The sequence below is a fragment of the Ursus americanus genome, chromosome X (genome assembly GCF_024610735.1).
Source record: "Ursus americanus isolate L20-20 chromosome X, mUrsAme1.1.p, whole genome shotgun sequence".
Taxonomy (NCBI): domain Eukaryota; kingdom Metazoa; phylum Chordata; class Mammalia; order Carnivora; family Ursidae; genus Ursus; species Ursus americanus.
The window spans coordinates 108587208-108609110 of record NC_142164.1 but is presented as its reverse complement, the minus strand read 5'-3'; the positions used below and the strand labels follow the sequence as shown (position 1 = coordinate 108609110).

At 39.4% G+C, this 21903-nt stretch overlaps 1 protein-coding gene across 1 annotated transcript in view; it reads right to left on the bottom strand.

Moving 5' to 3' along the window:
• BEND2 (BEN domain containing 2) overlaps positions 1-21903 on the bottom strand; it is a 54195-nt gene that overhangs the window by 20186 nt on the left and 12106 nt on the right. Inside the window, 8 exon segments of the mRNA XM_087860082.1 lie at positions 2938-3045; positions 4241-4345; positions 8544-8693; positions 10021-10146; positions 12808-12930; positions 14125-14539; positions 15377-15481; positions 18508-18582. Of these exon segments, the coding sequence (XP_087716208.1) occupies positions 2938-3045; positions 4241-4345; positions 8544-8693; positions 10021-10146; positions 12808-12930; positions 14125-14539; positions 15377-15481; positions 18508-18582 (1207 nt within the window).

The window sequence follows — 21903 nt, the reverse complement described above, 5'->3', positions numbered from 1 at the left end:
ACTATCCAGCAAACTATCCTCCAGGTGTGAAGGGCAAATAAACACATTCTCAGACAAAGAAAACTAGAAGTGTTTGTCACTAGCAGACCTACTCTTACAGAGTGGCTAAAGGAAGATCATCAAACAGAAAGGTTATGATGATAAAAATCATCTTGGAACATCAGGAAGGAAAAGAGAACAACAGAAAGAGCAGAAGTATGCATGAAGAGAAACTTGATCATTCATTCAATATAAAATGGAACAGCTACACTGGAAAAGAGTTTGGCAGTTTCTTATAAAACTAAATCTTCAATTATCACATGACACAGCAATTTCACTCCTGGGCATTTATCCCAGAGAAATAAAAGTTCATGATACGACACAAAAGCCTGCACATGAGTGTTCTTAGCTTTGTTCATAATGGCCAAAACCGTGAACAATCCAGATGTCCTTCAACAGGTGAATGGTTAAACAAACCATGGTAAATCCAATACCATAGAATACTATTCGATAATAAAAAGAAATAAAGAACAGAAGAGGCAGAAATATGGATGAATATAATACAATCATGAGTTTTACAAATCATACAGTGATGACTGAAACAAAAATGAAAATACCATCTGACATCCAAGACAATAAGTTGAAAGTAGGGAGGGCAAAGGAAACTAAGTGGAATTAAAGTGTCAACACTTCATTCCAAGTGGTAAAATGCTGATACCAGTAGACTGTGATAAGTCACATACGTATATAATAACATTCAAAGCGGCCACTAGGAAAACTATACAAAGCAATATATTCAAAAACACAAATAAAGATGGAACACAAGAAAATGTTCAGCTAACCCACAGGAAGGCGAAAAACGATAAACAAAAAAAGAATGAGGAGGCGCCTGGCCAGCGCAGTCAGTGGAGCACGCAGCTCTTGATCTCGTGGTCATGAGTTGAAACCCCACATCAGGTATACAGATTACTTAAAAAAATAAATAAAATTAACTTTAAAAAAATAATGAGAAAAATAGGAAACAAAAAGAAATATAATAAAATGGTAGACCTAGGTCTATGATATCAATAATTATCTTAAATGTACCTAACCTCACCACATCAATTAAATGGCAGCAAGTGATAAAGTGGCTAAAAAAAGATCAGCTCTGTGGTGTTTACAAGAAACTCTACCAATTCAATTACATAGGTAGATTGAAAGTAAAAGGATGGAAAAGCATATACCATGCAAACATTAGTCCAAAAAAAAAAAAAGCAGAGTAGCTGTGTTGACATCGGATAGAGTAGACTTCAGAGCAAAGACATTAACTACAAACAAATAAAGATGAAAAGATCAACCCCAAGGAAGACAATGATTTTCAACATACCAAACAACAAATTCTCAAAATACATGAAGCAAAAACTGAAAGTGCTGAAAGGAGAAATAATCAAATCCACAATTAAAGTTGAAGACCTCACAATACCCGCTCTCTCAGCAACCGGTGGAACAATCAGACCAAAAATCAGCAAGGATGCAGAAGATCTGACCAACACAATCAACCAACAGGATTCTCATTATAGAACATTCCACCCAACAAAACCAGAATACATATTTTTTTCAAGTGCCTGTGGAACGAAAGTTTCCTCCATGCCAGGTACTATGTGCAAAGTTCAAATGCCTGTGGATCACTCACCAAGACAAACCACATCCTAGGCCAGAGGAAAAAAGTACCAACAAATTTAAAAGAAAAGAAATGATATAGAGTATATTTTCTGACCATAATAGAATCAAATTAGAAGTCAATAATAGAAAGACAAGAGAAAGTTTCCAAAGAAATAATAAAATACATAGGACTTAATGAAAATACAACACATCAAAATATAACTAAGGCCGTACTGAAAGTGAAATTTACAGCGCTAAATGCTTATATTAGAAAAGAAGACAGTTCTAAATCTATGATCTAAGTTCCTACACCAAAAACTAAGAAAAGAAGAGTAAAATAAACCCCAAATAAAACAAAAAGAATGAAATAATAAAGAGCAGAAATCAATGAAACTGAAAATATGAAAACAATAGGAAATTAATAAAACAAAAAGCTGGTGCCTCAGAAAGATTAATAAAGCTAATAAACCTCTAAAAAGAATTACAAAAAGAAAAAGAAATGACACAAATCATCAACATCAGGAATGAAACAGGTTACCCAAGAGCCATCAAAAGGATAATAGGGAATACAACAAACCACTTTACATTCATAAATTTGATAACTTGGAAGAGTTCAATAAATTCCTCCAAAATTACATAGACCAAAACTCAACCAAGATGACATAGATATCTAAATAGTCCTATAACCACGGAAGACATTAAATTTGCAATTAAAAGCCTTCGGAAAAGGAATCTGTAGGCCCAGGTGATTTTACTAGAGATTTTTACCAAACATTTAAAAAATTAACACCAATTTCTCATATACTCTTCCATAAAACAGTATAAAATTATAAAGGAGAGAACACATTAGCTCTTGAATGGGTTAGAGATGAAGCCAGGGAAGGAACGACATATGACATGGTTATAAACAGACAACAAGAGGGTTCCTGGAAGTAGTGGGACAGTTCTGCATCATGACTGTAGTGGCGAATAGCTGAACGCAAACATGTCACAAAAGTGCAGAGAACTAAACACACACACACACAAATGAATACAAGTCAAGCTGGGGACATGTGAATAGATGTGTAGATTATATTGATGTCAAAATCTTAGTTGTGATAGTTTACTCTATTTTTGCAAAACATTAGCCTTGGGAGAAATTTGGTTAAGGGTACACAAGATCTCTCTGTATTACTTCATGCACCTACATGTCATTCTGAAATATCTCCAAATGAAAAATTTAATTTTGAAAAAGCTATCACTAAGAATTCATATTAAAAATGTTGATGAACCTAAATTAGAAAGTGCTACTTATAATATGTATCATTTCAAACTCACCAAAACCAGGAGCAAGAAAAAAAGATTCCGAATCAATATCTTGGCCATTGTCATTTTTCATTAAAGTTGAAGAACTCATTGTCTCCGAACTCATTTCTGTGCTGGATTCTGTGTGAACAACATTTTGATAAGTAAAACACTTTCAAGTGGTGCATGACAAGAAATCTCAATAGTGATTTTTCTATCAGGCGAAACTATCTTTTAAGAATGAAGCAGAAATAAAGACATCGTCAGACAAAGGAAAACTAAAAAAAAAAATTTGCTGGCTGACTTATCCTTAAAACGTGGCTAAAGGGAAACCTTCTGACCAAAAGGATATAATGAAGGAAGGAGTCTTGGAGCATAAAGAAGGAAGAAAGAACAATAGAGCAGAATCATGTACACAGAAAAACCTAGATCACTCATAAATTGCTGGTGGGAATAGAAACGGTACAGCTACACTGGAAAGCAGTTTGGCAGTATTTTACAAAACTCAACTTACCATGACCATAGGACCCAGCAACTGTGGTCTTGGGCTTTATCTCAGAAAAATGAAAATTGATGTTCACACAGCAACCTCTACACGAGTGTACATGGCAGCTTTACTTCTAATAGCCCAAAACTGGAAACAACCCAGGCATCCTTCAACCAGTAAGCAGATAAAGAAACCACGGTACACCCAGATTGTGGAATAGTAGTCAGCAATAAAAAAGGAAGAACTACTGATGTGTACGGCGACTTAGATGAGGCTGCAGGGGATCATGCTGAGTGAGAAAAGGCCGTCCTGAAAGATTACATACCACGTGAGTCTATTTACAGAAAGCTCTTGAAATGACCAAATTCTAAAGAAGAACAGATCCGTGGCTGCAAAGGGCAGGGGCAGGGCAGAGCAGGGGTAGGAGAGCAGGAAGAGAAAAGCGGATATGGGTTTAAAGGGCAACAGGGGATGGAGGGTATGGAACCCTACCCATGTCATGCAATTACATAATATAAAACTGAATCCACACACACACACACAAACACAGACCCGTGCACAAATACAAATAAAATTGAGAACATCTCAATAAAATCCAAGTATTGTATCAATGTCTATACACTGGTTGTGATAGTATAGTTCTGCCAGATGCTATCATAGGGGAAACTGGGTGAAATGTACACAGATCTCTCTTACAATTACATGAGCAGCTAAAACTTTCTCAATACAAAACTTCTAAGTTTTACCTAATTAATTTTAATTAATTTTTAATTAGGAAAATCCACCACTAGGTCATTAATGAACCTAGATCACACAGTGCTACTTGTAATATGTATCATTTCAACTCACCCAAAGTGGAAGGGATGAAGAAATATGCTGAAGTTTCTTGACCACTGTCATTTTCCAGCAGAGGTTGGTAATTTGTCATCTGAGTGCTATTTTCCAGGCCGGTTTCTGCTTTAACCAACACTTCTATAAGGACAACAGTTTTTAAATGCTGTAAGAAAAGACTACCAACCTCATATTCTATATCCAATGAAACTATTCTTCTGTATTGAAGAAAAATAAAGATATTTACGGACAAAGGAAAACCAAAAGTATTTGTCACTGATTTATGCTTAAAAAATGGCTAAAGGAAAATCTTACAGAAAGCATTATAAAGGAAAGAACTCTGGAGCATCAAGGAGAAAAACAATGGAAAGAGCAGAAATATAGATGCGGAGAAACTGGATCACTCATACATTGTTGGCAGGAATGGAAAATGGTACAAACTACGCTAGAAAGCAGTTTTGTCAGTTTCTTATAAAACTAAGGATGCAATTACCAAAAGACCCAGAAATTGCACTCTTGGGCACTCATCCCAGAGAAATAAAAACGTGGGTGCAAGAGTGAAATGAACAAAATAAAGCAAAACTAAAAACGATAAGGTATTCATAGCAACTCTACCCTTAACAACTAAAAAACAGGAAACCGGAGGTTTTTAACAGGTGAACAGATAAATAAATCTTGGTGTAACCATACATTGAAATAGTACTCAGCAATAAAGAGGAAGAAATGACTGATACATGCAGCAACATGAACGAGTCCCCAGAGCATTACACTAAGGGAAAGAAGCCAATCTCAAACACCATGCGATTCCATTTATATAACAATGCTAAGTGGACAAATTATAGATCTGGAGAGCAGATTCCAGACTGCCACTGGTTAGAGACAGGGCAGGGCATGGAACTGGGGAGAAAAGTCCACTGGAGGGAGGTGGGTGTGGTTACAAAAGAACAATATGAGGGAAAATGGTGATGAGGGAACTGTTTCAAGGCTTGCTGTGGCAGAGGGTACATGAACTTACACATATGATAAAATTGTATAGAACTAAATACACACACACACACAAATTAATACAAGTGAAACTGGGGACATCTCAATTGTAGCTGTGGACAGTATCATATCAATATCTTGGTTGTGATAGTTTTCTACTCTTTTTGCAAGATGTTACCATTGGGGAAAATAGGAGAATGGGAACAAAGGATCTCTCTGTATTCTTTTTTACAACTGCACGTGCAGCTAAATTTTTCTTAAAATAAAAACTTTGATCAGAAAAAGCTATCACTATCAGGGCACCTGGGTGGCTCAGTTGGTTAAGTGTCTCCCTTTGGCTCAGGTCATGATCCCAGGGTCCTGGGATCAAGTCTCACATTGGGCTCCCTGCTTAGCGGGGCATCTTCTTCTCCCTCTTCCTCTACCCCTCTCCTCCCGCTTATACTCACTCTCGCTCTCTCTCTCTCAAATAAATAAGTAAATAGGGGCGCCTGGGTGGCTCAGTCGTTAAGCATCTGCCTTCGGCTCAGGTCATGATCCCAGCATTCTGGGATCGAGCCCCACATCAGGCTCCCTGCTCAGCGGGAAGCCTGTTTCTCCCCCTCCCTCTGCGCCCACTTGTGTTCCCTCTCTCGCTGCCTCTCTCTCTGTCAAACAAATAAATAACACCTTAAAAATAAATAACAAATAAAATCGTTTTTAAAAATTAAAGAAAAGAAGAAGCTACCACTATCTTATACTAATGATATTGCTGAATCTAGATTAAATATGCTACATGTCTAATGTATCATTTCAAACTCACCAAAAGTGGGAGGAATGCCGCAACATAATGAGGAAATGCCTTGATAACTGCTGTCTTGCAATAAAACTGGATAACTTGTCTCAGGGTTCTCTTCTGGGCTGGTTTGAGCCTTTACCAACATTCCTACAAATAAAATATTTTCAAATACTGAAAGACAAGAAATCTCAACCATGAAGTCTAGATTGGGCAAAACTCCTTCAATATAGGAGCAGATTTGTGAGAACATTAGCAAACAGACTTGGAGGGCGTTATGCTAAGTGAAATAAGCCAGACAGTAAAAGACAAATACTGCATGGCACCACTTACATGTAGAATCTAAAAAGAAAAAAAGTCAAACTCATAAAAACAGAAGGTAGAATAAATGAATGGCAGTTGCCAGGGGCCAGGGGGGTGAGGGAAGTGGGGAGAGGCTGGTAAAAAGGTACCAACTTTCAGTTATAAGATAAGTAAGGATGGGGGCGCCTGGGTGGCACAGCGGTTAAGCGTCTGCTTTCGGCTCAGGGCGTGATCCCGGCGTTGTGGGATCGAGCCCCACATCAGGCTTCTCCACTATGAGCCTGCTTCTTCTTATCCCACTCCCCCTGCTTGTGTTCCCTCTCTCGCTGGCTGTCTCTATCCTGTCGAATAAATAAATAAAATCTTTAAAAAAAAAAAGATAAGTAAGGATGGAGGGTCTAATGTACAGCGTGGTAACTGCAGCTGATAATACGGTATCGTGTCACTGAAATTTGCTTAGAGAGTAGAACTTCAGCATTCTCCCCACCAAAATGTAAAAGGTAAATATGTGAGATGGTGGCTATGTTAATGAACCCAACGGCAGGAATCATTTCACTACGTACATGTACATCAAGTCATCATCCTGTACACTCTCTAAATATATTACAACTTTATCTGTCAATTATACTTCAATGATGCTGAAAAGAAATGAATATCCAAACTGTTAAAAAACAAACAAACAAAAATCAATGAGGAGGAAATCATGACATTCTCACATAAAGGAAAGCCAAAAGTCTTTGTAACTAGCTGACTTACATTTGAGAATGGTTAAATGAAAATCTATCAGAAAAGAATAATGAAAAAACAAATTGTGGAGCATTAAAAAGGAAGAAAGAACAACAAAAGCAGCAGAAGTCTAGATGCAGAGAAACTGGATCATTCATACATTGCTGGTGGGAAAGTAAAATGGTACTTGTACCGCCTCTCTGGAAAACCATGGGGGCAGTTTCTTATAAAAGTAAACATATAATTATCATACAGCCAAGCATTTGCACTCTTGGGCATTTACCTAAGAGAAATCAAAATTTATGTTTACATAAAAACCTGTACATAAACGGTCATAACAATTTTACTTATAATACTGAAAGCTGGAAAAAAGTCCAGACGTTCCTCAACCAATACACAAACCGTGAACACCCACACCAAGGAAGAGTACAAAGCAATAAAAAAGAAGGAAATGCTGATACACGCAACAAGTCAGACAACTCTCTAGGCGATTATGCTCAGATGGGTGCGGTTACGAAAAGGCAAGATAAGGCATCCTCATGGTGATGGAAATGTTCTCTATCTTGACTGTGGTGGGGGACGTCAAACCAACTCATGTGATAAAATCAAATAGAACTAAACACATGCACAAAAATCAATACAATGCGTTACTTCTTACAACTACATGGGTATCTTAACTTACCACAATATCAAAAATTTAATTTACAAAAAAAGCTATCACTAGCTGACACGAAGGATGTTGATACTTCTAGATTAAACAGTGCTACTTGTACATATGGACCACATCTTCTTAATCCAGTCATCTGTTGAGGGGCATCTCGGCTCCTTCCACAATTTACCATATATACAATGGAATATTACTCAGCTATCAAAAAGAACGATTTCTCAACATTTGCTGCAACACGGACGGCACTGGAGGAGATAATGCTCAGTGAAATAAGTCAAGCAGAGAAAGACAATTATCATATAGTTTCTCTCATCTATGGAACATAAGAACTAGAATGATCAGTAGGAGAAGAAAGGGATAAAGAAAGGGGGGGTAATCAGAAGGGGGAATGAACCATGAGAGACTATGGACTCTGAGAAACAAACTGAGGACTTCAGAGGGGAGGGGGGTGGGGGAATGGGATAGACCGGTGATGGGTAGTAAGGAGGGCACGTATTGCTTGGTGCACTGGGTGTTATACACAACTAATGAATCATCGAACCTTACATCGAAAACCGGGGATGTACTGTATGGTGACTAACATAATATAATAAAAAATCATTAAAAAAAAAAAAAAAGAAAGAAACAAACTGAGGGCTTCAGAGGGGAGGGGGTGGGGGAATGGGATAGGCTGGTGATGGGTAGTAAGGAGGGCACGTATTGCTTGGTGCACTGGGTGTTATACGCAACTAATGAATCATCGAACTTTACATCAGAAACCAGGGATGTACTGTATGGTGACTAACATAATATAATAAAAACATTATTATAAAAATAAATAAATAAATAACCAGTGCTACTTGAAGTAAGTATCATTTCAAACTAACCAAAATTGGGTGGGATGGAGAGAGATGAAGAAGCAAGAGCTGGGCCACTGTCATTTCCTGATGAAGTTTGGTAATACACTGTCTGAGAGTTGTTTTCCAGGCTGGTTTCCGCTTTTTCTGGCATTTCTACAAGTGCAACTTTTTCAAATGCTGAAAGACAAGAACTCTCAACTGTGAATTCTATACTGAGTGAGATTATCTTTCAGGAAAGAAGGGGCGAATAAAGACATTCTTGGACAAAGGAAAATTTTTTTAAAAATTGTTCCTAGCAGATTACTATTAAAAGACAGCTAAAGGAAAATCATCAAACAGAAAGGACAGTATGAAAGAATGAATCTTGTGGCATCAGTAAGGAAGAAATAATAATAGAAAGATCAGAAATATAGATGGGGAGAAACTGGATCCCCCATACATTGCTACTGGGAATACAGAATAGTCCAGCCTCTCTGGAATACTGTGTGGCAGTTTTTATAAAAGGAAACATGTTATTACCATAAGACCTAGCAATCGCACTCTTGGCATTCATGACAGAGAAATGAAAACTTGTATTTACACAAAAATCAGTACATGAATGTTCACAGCAGGTCAGCTTTACTTCTGGCATCCTACAAACTTGAAAAGAAAAAAAAACAGATGTCTTTCAATGTGTGAATATTTAAAAAAAAAAACTGTTGCATATCTATACGATGGGAAACTCTCCATCAGTAGGTGAGAAATAAAAACTTACATTTACCCAAAAATGTGTACATGGATATTTATAGCTGCTTTACTCCTAATAGCCAAACACTGAAAAAAATCCAATGTCCTTGCAGGTGAATGATTAGACAAAACATTTCAGCAATAATAGTAATAAACTATTGATACATGCAACAAACTAGATGAGTCTCCAGGCGATTAAGCTGAGTGGGGGGGGAGCTAATCCCAAAGGTTATATCATATATGACTCCAATTATATAACAATCTGAAGAGACAAAATTATAGAAACGGAGAAAAGATCAGACATAGCTCCATGTTGAGGATGGGTCTTGGGGGCAGGGAAGGTAGGTGTGGCTGTAAAAAGACGCAATAATGAGGGATCCTTGAGTGATGGAAATGATCTCTACCTTGACTGTGGCGGTAGATGTGTGAATTCACTCATACGATAAAATTACATACTGCTAAATATGCACATGTACACGTACACACACATACACACAGAGATGCAAGTAAAACTGGAAGCATCTCAATAACACCTGTGAATTGTATCAATGTCAATGTCTGGGTTGTAACACTGAACTATGGTTCTCCAAGGTGGTATTACTGGGGAAAATACGTAAAGCAAAAATGGGATCTCCGTATTAATTCTTACAACTGCACTGAATCTTAAATTATGTCAAAATTAAAAGTTTCAAAAAGAGCTGTAACTGGCTTGTATTAAGGATATTGATGGACCTAGATTAAACAGTGCTACATGTGATATGTATCATTTCAAACTCACCAAAATTGGGTGGGAGTGAGACAGACGAAGAGTCAGTACCTGGACCATTGATACTTCCCAATAGAGCTGGGTAATAGATTGTCTCGGAGCTGTTTTCCTGGCTGGTTTCTGATTGTTCCGGCTTTTCTATAAGTATGAATTTTTCAACCGCTGAAAGACAAGAACACTCAACTATGAATTCTACATGAGGCAAAACTATCTGTCAGGAAAAAAGTGAAAGAAAGACATTGTGCAACAAAGGAAATCTAAAAGAATCTGTCCCCAGCAAACTTACCTGTATAGAAAGATGAAAGGAAAATCTTCAAACAGAAAGGACATGATGAAAGAAGGAAATTTGGAACATCAGGAAGGAAGAAAGAACAATGGGAAGAAGAGAAATGTGGATGCTGGTGAGAATGAAAACTGGTATAGTCTCTCTGGAAAGCGGTTTGACAGTTGCTTATAAAACTAAGCAAGTTATTACCATAAGATTCAACAACTGCACTCTTGGCATTCATGACAGAAACAAAAACATATTTACACAAAAACCAGGACATGGATGTTCACAGCAGCTTCACTCCTAATACCAAAAACGGGAAGGGGGGAAGGGGGGGGAACAACTATGTCCTCCAATGGGTAAATAAATGGTTGCAAACAACTATTGCACATTGAAACTACAGAAAAGGGAGAAAGTACTGATACATGCAGCAATCTGGATGAATCTTCAAGGAATTATGCTGACTGAAAAAACGAAACAAGCAGCAAAGGATACATACCATAAGAATCCCTTTATAGAACGTTCTTGGAGTGGAAAAAATTATAGAGACCAGTGTTTGCCAGGGGGAAATGGACAATGGGGAAGGAAAGGGCAGCCTGAGAGGCAGGTGTGGTTCTAAAAGTGCAAGATGAGGGGCACCTGGAGGCTCAGTTGGTGAAGACTCTGACTCTTGGTTCTGGCTCACGTCATGATCTCAGGGTCATGATCTCAGGGTTGTGGAATCGAGTCCTGCTTTGGGCTTCTCCACACTCATTGAGGAGCCTGCTTGAGATTCCCTCTCTCCCTTTCATTCTGCCCCTCCCCCCACTCGTGCTCAGGCACTCTCTCTCAAATAAATAAATAAATAAATAAATAAAATCTTCTATAAAAGGGGTAAGATGAGGCATTCCAGTGGCAATGGAAATGTTCTGTACCTGGACGGTGGTGGTGGACATCAAACTTACTCATGTGATAAAATGAGATTGAAATAAATACAAATGCACAGAAATCACTACAAGTAGACCTGGGCACATTTCAATAACATCTGTGTATTGTATCAATGCCAATACCTTGGTTGTGATATTTTACTACAGTTTTGCAAGATGTTAACGGTGGGGGAAATGGGCAAAGCGTAAAATGGATGTCTTGATATTATTTCTTATAAATATATGTGAATCTAAAATTGTTTCAAAATAAAAAGCTTAATTAAAAAAATGAGCTACCACTAGTTCCATTAAGGATGTCGATACATCTAGATTAAACATTGTAATATGCATTATTTGAAACTCACCGAAATTGGGCGGGAGGCAGACAGATGAAAAACGTTGGTCACTGTTATTTCCCAATGAAGTTGGGTAATTTGTTGTCTCAGGATTGTTTTCCAAGCTGGTCTCTGCTATTACTGGCATTTGTACAGAAAGAACATTTTTCAAGTGCTTAAGAAAAGATCTCTCAACCGTTAATTCTATATGTAGCAAAACTATCCTTCATTACTGCATAGGAAATAAAGACATTGTCACACGAAGAAAAACTAAAAGAACTTGTCCTTTGCAGACTTACCCTTAAAGAAAGGCCAAAGGAAAATATTCAAACAGAAAAGATATGATGAAAGAATGGATCTTTAAGCATCAAGAAGAAAGAACAATGGAAAGAGAAGATATAGGCATCCAGAGAAATTGTATCACTTATATATTACAGGTGGAAGGTCAAATGGCACAGCTCCTCTGAAAAAATTTTTAGCAGTTTCTTATAAAACTACACATGAAATTATTAGATGACCCAGAATTGCCCTCATGTGTATTCACTTCAAAAAGTATAAACTTAAGTGTACACAAAAACCAGTACATAACTGTTCACAGAGTTAAACTTCTGATGGCCAAAAGTTGGAAATATCCTGGATATCTTTCCATGGCTGAAGAAACAGATAAACAGTTGTATATCCATACTGTGGGAGAGCATTCAACAATAAAAAGGAAGAAACTATTGACACATCCAACAATTGGAATGAATCTCCAGAAAATTATGTTTAGGAAAAAAAAAAAAGCTATGCCCAAAAAGCTATATAGCATTTTATTCCATTTAAATAACAATATTCGAGTGACAAAATTCTAGAAAGGGATATGAGTTCACTCTTTGCTAGCATAGGAGGAAAGGGTGGCCAGAGGGAGGTGGTTGCGGTCATAAAGGGCAAGAGGCGGTGACAATGGAAGCATTCTGGATCACAACTGTGATGATAAATAAAACTCATGGAATAAAATTGTGTAAAACTGAATACACACACACACACACACACACACACACACACAAATGTGGACTGAATCAATGCCAGTACCTAGTTGTGCTATTTTACTATAGTTTTACGAGAGGTTATCATCGGGGAAAATGTGTGAAACAGAAGTGGGATCCCTACATAATTTCTGACAACTACATGTGAATCTACAATTATCTCAAAATTAAAAGCTTCATTAAAAAAAGAGCTGGCACTGAACTGGCATTAAGGATGTTGGTGAATCTACAGGCATGACTTGTAATATGTATCATTTTAAACTCACCAAAATTAGGAAGGATGAAAACAGATGAGACAGTATCTTGGCCACTGTCATCTCCCAATGAAGTTGGGTAATATATTGACTCAGTGCTGTTTCCAAGGCTGGCTTCTGCTTGTCCTGGCATTTCTACAAATAAAAAGTTTTCAGGGGCTGTATACCAGAACATGCATCCACGAACTCTATCCTGGATGAAACTCTCCTTCCGGAAAGAAGGGGAAATAAAAACACCTCGCACAAAGGAAAACTAAAGGATTTTGTCCCCAGCAGACTTAGTCCTACAGAAAGGTTAAAGGAAAGTCTTCTATATGGAAGGATATGAGGAAAGAAGGAATCATGAAATGTCAGAAGAAGGAACAACAGAAAGAGTAGAAACATGGATGCAGAGAAACTGGATCACTCGTACATAGCTGGCCGCGGCATAAAATGGTACGTGTAGTTTCTCCTAAAACTGAACATGCAAATAACATATCACCAGGAATTGCACTCCTGGGTATTCTTGTCCGAGAAATGAAAACTTCTACTTACACAAAACCTGTACATGAATATTCATAGCAGCCTTACTCCTAATAAGCAAACAATGGGGGGGGGTGGAGAACCAAAAATCTGCTTCAACAGATCAACTGTTAAACTACAGCACACCTATACCATGGAACAGGACTGAGCAATAAAAACGAAGGAACTAATGATACACACAACAACTTGGTTTAATCTTCAGGGACTTAGCTGGGGTGAAAAAAAGCCAATTTCAAAAGGCAACATACTATATGCATCTAACAATATGACCATTTTGAAGCGACAAAGTGTTAGAGATAGAGAACAGATCAGTGCTTGCCAGGAGTCAGGGAAAGGAGAATAGGGAGAGCAGGGCCACCAGAGGGTGATGGGTACAGTATAAAGGGGCGACTCAAGCGATCCTCCTGGTAATGGAAATGTTCTGTACCTGGACTGTGGCGGTGGACGTGCAAACCTCACATGATAAAACCGCATGGAACCAAAGGCACGGACACACAGCGACACAAGTCAAACCGGGGACAGCTGAATGAGATCTGAGGGCCAGAGCAACATCACTATCCTGCTCATGACATGTCACTGGAGTTTTACAGGACGTTACCTTTGAGGGAAATTGGGTAAGGGCATCACTCGGTTCTTGCTTAAAACTACATACGAATCTAAACTTAGCTCATAAAACTCTAAAGGAAAAAAATAGCTATAGCCAACCATACTTCAATTTAAAAACTAGCTATTGCTAGTTTGCATTTAGAATGCTTTTTAATCCAGATGAAAGGATGCTATTTGTAATATGGGCCACATCAAACTCACCGATATCAGGAGGGATGCAGAAAGCCAACGAGGCCGGGTCGGGGCCCAAGTGGCTATGCCCCCACACAGCTGAGTGGTTGGCCATCTCAGAGGAGTGTGCCACATGGGGTTCCCCTGGGTACAGAAGTGCTGCCGGTAGAGCCAGAGGAGGCTGGGCAGAGGGGAGATGCCCGGTGGCACCTTCACCTCCTTCATTGAAAACGTAGGACGGGACAGCAAGACCAGGAGCTGGGCTGCCTGGTATGACCCTGGGCTGTAATGAATATGCGGAGACAATTTTGGGAAGTGGCGGACTCTCACTGAGGACCAGCTCCTGCATCTCCGGGATCGTGGCTGGCTGAAGACATGCCCGTACAGGGTTGGGCCAGGCATGGTTCTCCTGCCATCCCACTGGTCCAGATGGGCCGCCGTCTCCCTGTCCAGGATAAGAGAGCAAAATGGGTTATGTTCTCTTCTTTGGTTCCTGGACTTGAACTTCTCCATGAGGTAGACAATTAAAACTTTTTTGTGTAAATCCAGATGACCTCTAAAATAACACAAACCCATTATAAATCATCTTAAAAAGTTGATTTCTCTCATCTATGGAACATAAGAACTAGGAAGATCGGTAGGGGAAGAAAGGGATAAAGAAAGGGGGGGTAATCAGAAGGGGGAATGAAGCATGAGAGACTATGGACTCTGAGAAACAAACTGAGGGCCTCAGAGGGGAGGGGGTGGGGGAATGGGATAGACTGGTGATGGGTAGTAAGGAGGGCACGTATTGCATGGTGCACTGGGTATTATACGCAACTAATGAATCATGGAACTTTACATTGGAAACAGGGGATGTACTGTATGGTGACTAACATAATATAAAAAAAACATTAAAAAAAATAAAATAAAATGTAACTTGTTGAAAAAAAAAAGTTGATACAAGCATGAATACCTCCTTTCTTTGCAACATCATTTTCCTCGGTCCAGGATAAACGCTGAATTTTTATTATATGATTTTTATTCCTCTTCAACCCTATTTTATTTTGATTATATTTTAAACATTACGGTTACAAACATAAAAATATTCAGTATCATGATTTCTCAAACCTCAACTTCAGCATTCTTCCAAGAGAGGTTGAGTGTCCCATCTGTTGCTAAAGTAAGTGTACGTCAGCCTTGCTAATCTTGGAGTCGTTAGTTCTCTCTCACTTCTAAGTGACTGGTATCTTTAGGAACTAGAGGTTTATCAAAGCAGCAAAAATGTTTTCATAATACTTACATGGTTTAGCAATGGTGATATCTCCCAAGAAGGCTGCATTTTTGAAATGATTCCACAAAGGTTGTTTACCTGCTTATTTGTATTTTCAATAAGTTCTTGCAAACCCTATTATAATAAAACAAGTACTTTAGCAGTTCCTATTTCAAAAGAAAAGTAACATATAAGAAAATACCATTAAGCCAAATTTTAATCGCTACAAACCAAGAAAGTTCTCAAGCCATCAGAAATGTCTTGTTAATGCCACTTGATGCCTGGTTTTGGTAACAGAGAGCTGAGCTGGCTGAGACAAGGAGCCCCAATCTCCTACCCAACTACTCCAGGCCATATAGGCATTTTAAGAAGCTTTAATACCGGAAAGTAAATGTATCACCATTCTCATAAGCCACCACATTTATGATGGAGTCATTTTATATCAAGGAAGGTGCTATTTTAGGAAAGAAACCTTCAAATCTGCTAAAAGGCCAAAGAGCCTCTTTCCATATAACCATGGTGTGAATTCACAGGCAGTGAGCATGCTACGCTGAAAAGAATAGTGAGCCAAATACAACAGGTGTGACTTTTGGCTTCAAAGTGTTTCAAAATCAGGCAATCAACAATTAACCTTACAAAACCTTCGAGTACATGTCCCCTATCGGCCAACCAGGTATGTGACTAAAAAAACCTGAGAATTCTTCAAACACACAGAAATTTCATTCAGGTCGAAAATACACTCCAACAGGAGGCCAGAACCACTTCCTTATTCATTCATTCAAACAAACATTATTGAGGGCCTACTTACTACCTCTCAGAACTGCTTTGCTAGGTGCTGGGAATATGGACAGAAAGAAAAAACAAGAAAACAAGAAAACCACCAGATCCTGCCCTAAGGAACCGCCATGTTAGCCGGAGAGAGAGGATTTCAGGAGGGTGAGGAGCAGCCCGGAGCAGCGGTTTTCAAAGCACGGTCTCAGACCAGTAGCATCAACGTCTCCTCTCCCACTGGCTTGTCGGAATTGCACCGTCTCCCACCCCACACTTGCTGAATTGGGAACTCTGACAGTGGGGGCAGCCATCTGCTTTCACAAGCCCTCCAGGTGGTTCTGGTGCATGATCAAGTGAGACCCACTGGCCCACAGCACTGAGGTAAATAGTGCAGGCTCTAGGGGAACACGCTTGGGTGCAAAGACTAGCGTTCTGCTGCTTACCAGCTGTGTGACCTTGGGCGAGTCACTTAACTTCTCTGTGCCTCAATTTCCTCATGTATAGAATCGAGATGAGAAGTCCTCTCAGAGTTCTCTTGAGGACAAAGTGAGGCGCTGTGGTATGATGTTACTACTACCATCCTAACAACAACACTGCAAGATGACTGGTCCAGTCGTGCTCAATCATCCACTAATATTCATATCACTGTTATGACTCTGATGGCTACGACACAGGCAAGAATGGGAGGCTAAGTGCGCACAGAAGAGCAAGACCTAACCCCGGCTGGCAGTCGTGGCAGGCTTTTCAGAGGAGAGGTCTACGTTGAGGATTAAAAGACGAGATGGTGTTCACTAGGTAAAGATGCACGGAAGGGCAGAGAGGGCAGAAGGAACAGTAGATTCAAAAACACCCAAATAGAACACGGGAAGTCAGATGCTTAGACAGTGAACATAAATGATGTTCAAAGAGCTGGGTTTTTAAGGGAAGGAGAGAGAAGGCATGACAGAAAGAGGGTGGGAGGCCCAAAGCAGAGGTGTGGTTAAGCTGTGGGAGGGGATGCGGAGAGTGATGGACACGGAAGCAGAGCGGAAGGTGCAGGAGGTGGCCACTGACAAATGGAGGTGTCCTGGCACAGGGGAAGAGGCTCAGAGGCCGAAAGCAGTGCTGGCCTTAGCCTTATAGAGGGAGCCGCCTGAAGGACAGATTCCAGGCTAGTGGCTGGCTGTGGGAAGAGGAATTGGGACTTGGAGGGATTTTGGCCTCAGGGGCCCGGGCCCACCCCCCTCTCTGGCCTCCCTGAAGTAAGAAGTGAAGGCCGGCTGTCCAGAGCTTGTGGGGGACGGAGAGGGAGTCAACCAGAGCGCTGTCGAAGGGCCATGGAACAGTGGATGGGTCCCAGCAGGTGCCCCCTCTGCTTCCCAGCCTGCGTAGGGCTGGGGTCTTCCTAAAGAGGATGCTGGGCAGGGACAGAAAAAGAAAAGATGGAAGTGTGCAGCAACTGGGCTAGACTGGTAAGGGAAGGGGTTGAAGAGAGGAGAGAGCTAGCACACTGGGAGAAACGGGGAGGATCCCCGATGGTCCATTTCAGGGCTGTGACTTGGGACCCTGGGCATTTCTCCTCCTCCCCGTTCCAGCCCACCACATCTTGCACCATCGCTCAGAAAGAAGGCCCTGGCAGAGCAGTGGCAGCCTGGGGCGTCATGGGTGCTTACGTGAGGCGGGCTGGGAACGGCCCTGCTGGAAATCAGAACCCCCCCCTACCCCCCCCCCGTACATCCTTCCCCAAAGATCTGATATGTTCCCTTGAAGCAGTCCACTTCTGTTCTCAATAATAGTGATAAAGACTCACCGAAACGCTCTTTACTTAGGCACGGTAGCTCATTTTAATCCAACAAACTTTGTATGTTAACAGCTACTTTTTAAAAAATGAGCTCTCATTACCTCTAGAGGATACAGCTCACAAAATCCTTGATAATTATACCCATCAATCTCTACCAACATGCTAACTTTTACAAAATCCCCTCAAAACTACATAAGATATACTCTTTAAAAAACAATGGCATGCTGCCATTTTCTTTCAATTGCGATATCTTGATAGGCATTTAGGCACATATTAAATATCACTGAAATCAGCCAATTTCCTTAAGAGAGTATATTGGAGAAATTAAATATTGAACAATCTAGATGAAAGAGATGTAACTACATTTGACCAGTTATGGGCTGTTGGGTTTTGTTTAAGCTACAAAAGCCATATTTTTATTTCAAATTTTTCACCTAGGGATACTGTTCTAACTCGAAATTTTTTTTGAAATGTACCACAATGGAGTGATAATCATACAGAATTTGACATGACAAACTTTCTAGTAATAGCACGACATTAAATGAGGTAAAAAAAAATACTTTTACTCAAAATTTTGAAAAACTACATTTAAAACACAGAAGTTTGATACCTCGCAATGGTGTTGGAGTTCCGTAAATTGGTTGTGATGATTTTCATCACAGAAACCTTCAGATGCGTTGCTCTCCTATTAATATTATGAAAATAAGTAGTCAATGTTTAATATCATTAGGACCCAAACTAAGAACTAGAAAAAGCAGTACTTTATATATTTATCTGTTTAAATTATTTTTTCAACTACATTCCAAAAGTATTTCAAAAGTCTTATAAAGCAGAGATAAAGTAAAACCAAAATTCATATTCACATGAGAATGGAACGGGTAAGAGCTGATTAAAAAGGGGATAAGGAAAGAAGTTATCATATAAGAACCTAGGTTTAGGGGCGCCTGGGTGGCACAGCGGTTAAGCGTCTGCCTTCAGCTCAGGGCGTGATCCCGGCGATCTGGGATCGAGCCCCACATCAGGCTCTTCTGCTATGAGCCTGCTTCTTCCTCTCCCACTCCCCCTGCTTGTGTTCCCTCTCTCGCTGCCTGTCTCTATCTCTGTCAAATAAATAAATAAAATCTTTAAAAAAAAAAAAAGAACCTAGGTTTAAGAAAAGCTACTGAATATCAGTATGAACACATAGTTTGTAATATATATAAAGACAGATACAGAAATAAAGATGTATGTGTATGCATGGAATAGTATACATATATTTCCTAGCTCTGTCCTCTGGGAGAGCCTAAGATCAATGACACAAGACCAGCGATGAACATATCTACTGTCCGGATTTTGGTTTCTAAATACCACTCTCCAATAAAGGAACCAGGGCTCTTCGGAGAGAGGTGAACTCCAAGGCTGGGTCGGGAAAAGTATGAATGAGACTAGAACATCTTGTGATGTCAGAAAATCAGGAAGTGCTCAAAAAAAAGTGGGGGCATGTGAAAAGGTCCCAGGATCCAACTGGAAGGAGCTCCCAATAACCAAAGTTGGAAAAAAAAATTTTTTTAAAGATTTTATTTATTTATTTGACAGAGGGAGACAGCCAGCGAGAGAGGGAACACACGCAGGTGGAGTGGGAGAGGGAACACACGCAGGGGGAGTGGGAGAGGAAGAAGCAGGCTCCCAGGAGAGCAGGGAGCCTGATGCAGGGCTTGATCCCAGGACCCTGGGATCACGCCCTGAGCTGAAGGCACACGCTTAACGACTGAGCCACCCAGGCGCCCCAAAGTTAGAAAATTTGATCAATAAAATAATAACATTGGATTATAAAAAACTCATACAATGTACAGTGAATGCCCATGAATCCATATAGATATAAAATATATAATTGAATAAATAAATGGAGTAGAAAGGACAGCTCTTCCTTACAAAAGAATTCCTTTTAATATCTACACGGGAATGAGGGAAATAGAGAGTCACCATTTGGCGAACACCACAGTAGTGAATGCTGCAGGTAAAATCCCCGAGCTAACTCAACTCAGTGAGCAAAAAATTGAGGAGAAACAGGATATCGGCAGAGTCCCAACGTACCTCCCACCTAAGATATTTATTAGCCACAGAGGGATAAACAGTAACTTTACAGCAGAAAAATCCAGAAGATATCGCGTTAACCAAGAAATCGATGTTAACATCACCAGTAAAATGATACATGGACACCATGTGCCCCTGATAACGATTCAATAAGGAGACATTTGTGTGGTGGTGTTCTTGTCATAAATGCATAATCTCAATCTATTCAAGAGAAAATATCAGACATACCAAAACTGAGAGACATTTTACAAAATAACTGATTGGTACACTCATCACAAATGTCAAGGTCATGAAAGACAAGGAAAGAATGAGGAATTGTCACAGACTGGAAGAAACTGAGGAGAGACAACTAAACTCAATGGGGGATACTGGATTGTATCTTGGAACAGAAAAAGGGCAAGGGGAAGAAGAATGTTGAAATTCAAACAAGGACTGCAGTTTAGCTAATAGTACTGTAACAATGTTAATATTGTGGTTGTAAAAACAGTACTATGCTCATATAATTACCATAATTTAAAGTTTCACAGGTAAGTTAACATTAAGGGAAGTCGTATGAAGTGTATACGTGAGAATTCTTTGTAATGTATCTGCACCTGGTTTGTAAATCTAAAATTATTTCAAAAATGAGAAAAGCTACTCAAACAGGGTAGAAACTGCTGTGAATTTCCTATTAGATAAGGAAAAGAAGGAAATCAAATGGTTAATGTTCATTGTCTTGTTCATTGTTATGGAAGCATACGAAGTCATGAAAGAGAAATATTTCCTCAAGTTCTCAAGCTCAGAGTAACTCCACAGTATGTGAAGGCTGAAAAAGAACTTAAATCATTTTCTTTATGATAGTAAGTGTGAATATATTTGGCAATTAGCAATTAATATTATGTAAATATTCAGTCTGATATGCATTCATCAATGACACTTCCAACTTCTTCCCAATCGGGTATTCAAGTTCTTCTCCAGGGACAATTTATTAATAAACCAAAAGAAAATATGAAAGAAAGAACCGAAGACACATTCAGGACTTCAATTCTGCTTTCAACAAGCGCCAAAGGCGCGAAGGACCTCTGCCCACCGCAAATACCACAACACAAAAAGACACACAGCTCACCCTTGAACAACATGGGTGTAAATTGTGCGAGTCTACTTATACGCAGTTTTTTGCAAGAAATACAGTGCAATACTATACATGTATTTTCTCTTCCTTATGATCTTACTAGCACTCTTTCCTCTAGCTTGCTTTTTTGTTCAGATACAGTATATGATACCTATGACATGCAACATATGTGCTAGTTGACTACTGGTACAGCTTCTGGTTAACAGTAGGCTATTAGCAGTTAACTTTTGGGGGAGTCAAAAGTTACACGTGGATTTTCGGCTGTGCAGGGGTCAGTGCCCCTAACGCCCACATTGTTCAAGGGTCAACTGTACTTGCCGAACTGTTTTCTCATTCACCCAACTACACTTAAGACACCATTTTCTACCAAGCTTAATCCCTTATGCACTTCAGGGTAAAAAGGCTAGTCTCCTAGTAATCTGGCAGCAGAACTGCTTTAAAAACAAGTATTTCTAACCAGAAACAAAGAACCAAAGGTTTTATGGCTTTTGATTTTCAAATAATCCAACAGTGACACTCTGTGGACAAAATAAGAAGCACTAAAGCACCTATTTTTCTCGATAAATTAATCTCTAAGACACCTTAAATTGTTTTTTGGAATAAAACAGGGTATAAGTAAGTAGACGGACAGCAAATAACCAGTATATTTAATCATAACAACTCTATTCTAAGGATGAAGTATGGACTATAATAATAATTTTAACATAAACATACCAAGTAGTTATCAATGTTTTTGGTTTAAACTTTTTGAATCAGCCCTGCATTACCAACTTATTAGGCAGCAAAAATTATATGGAATTATAATATAGACCAGTCATTATA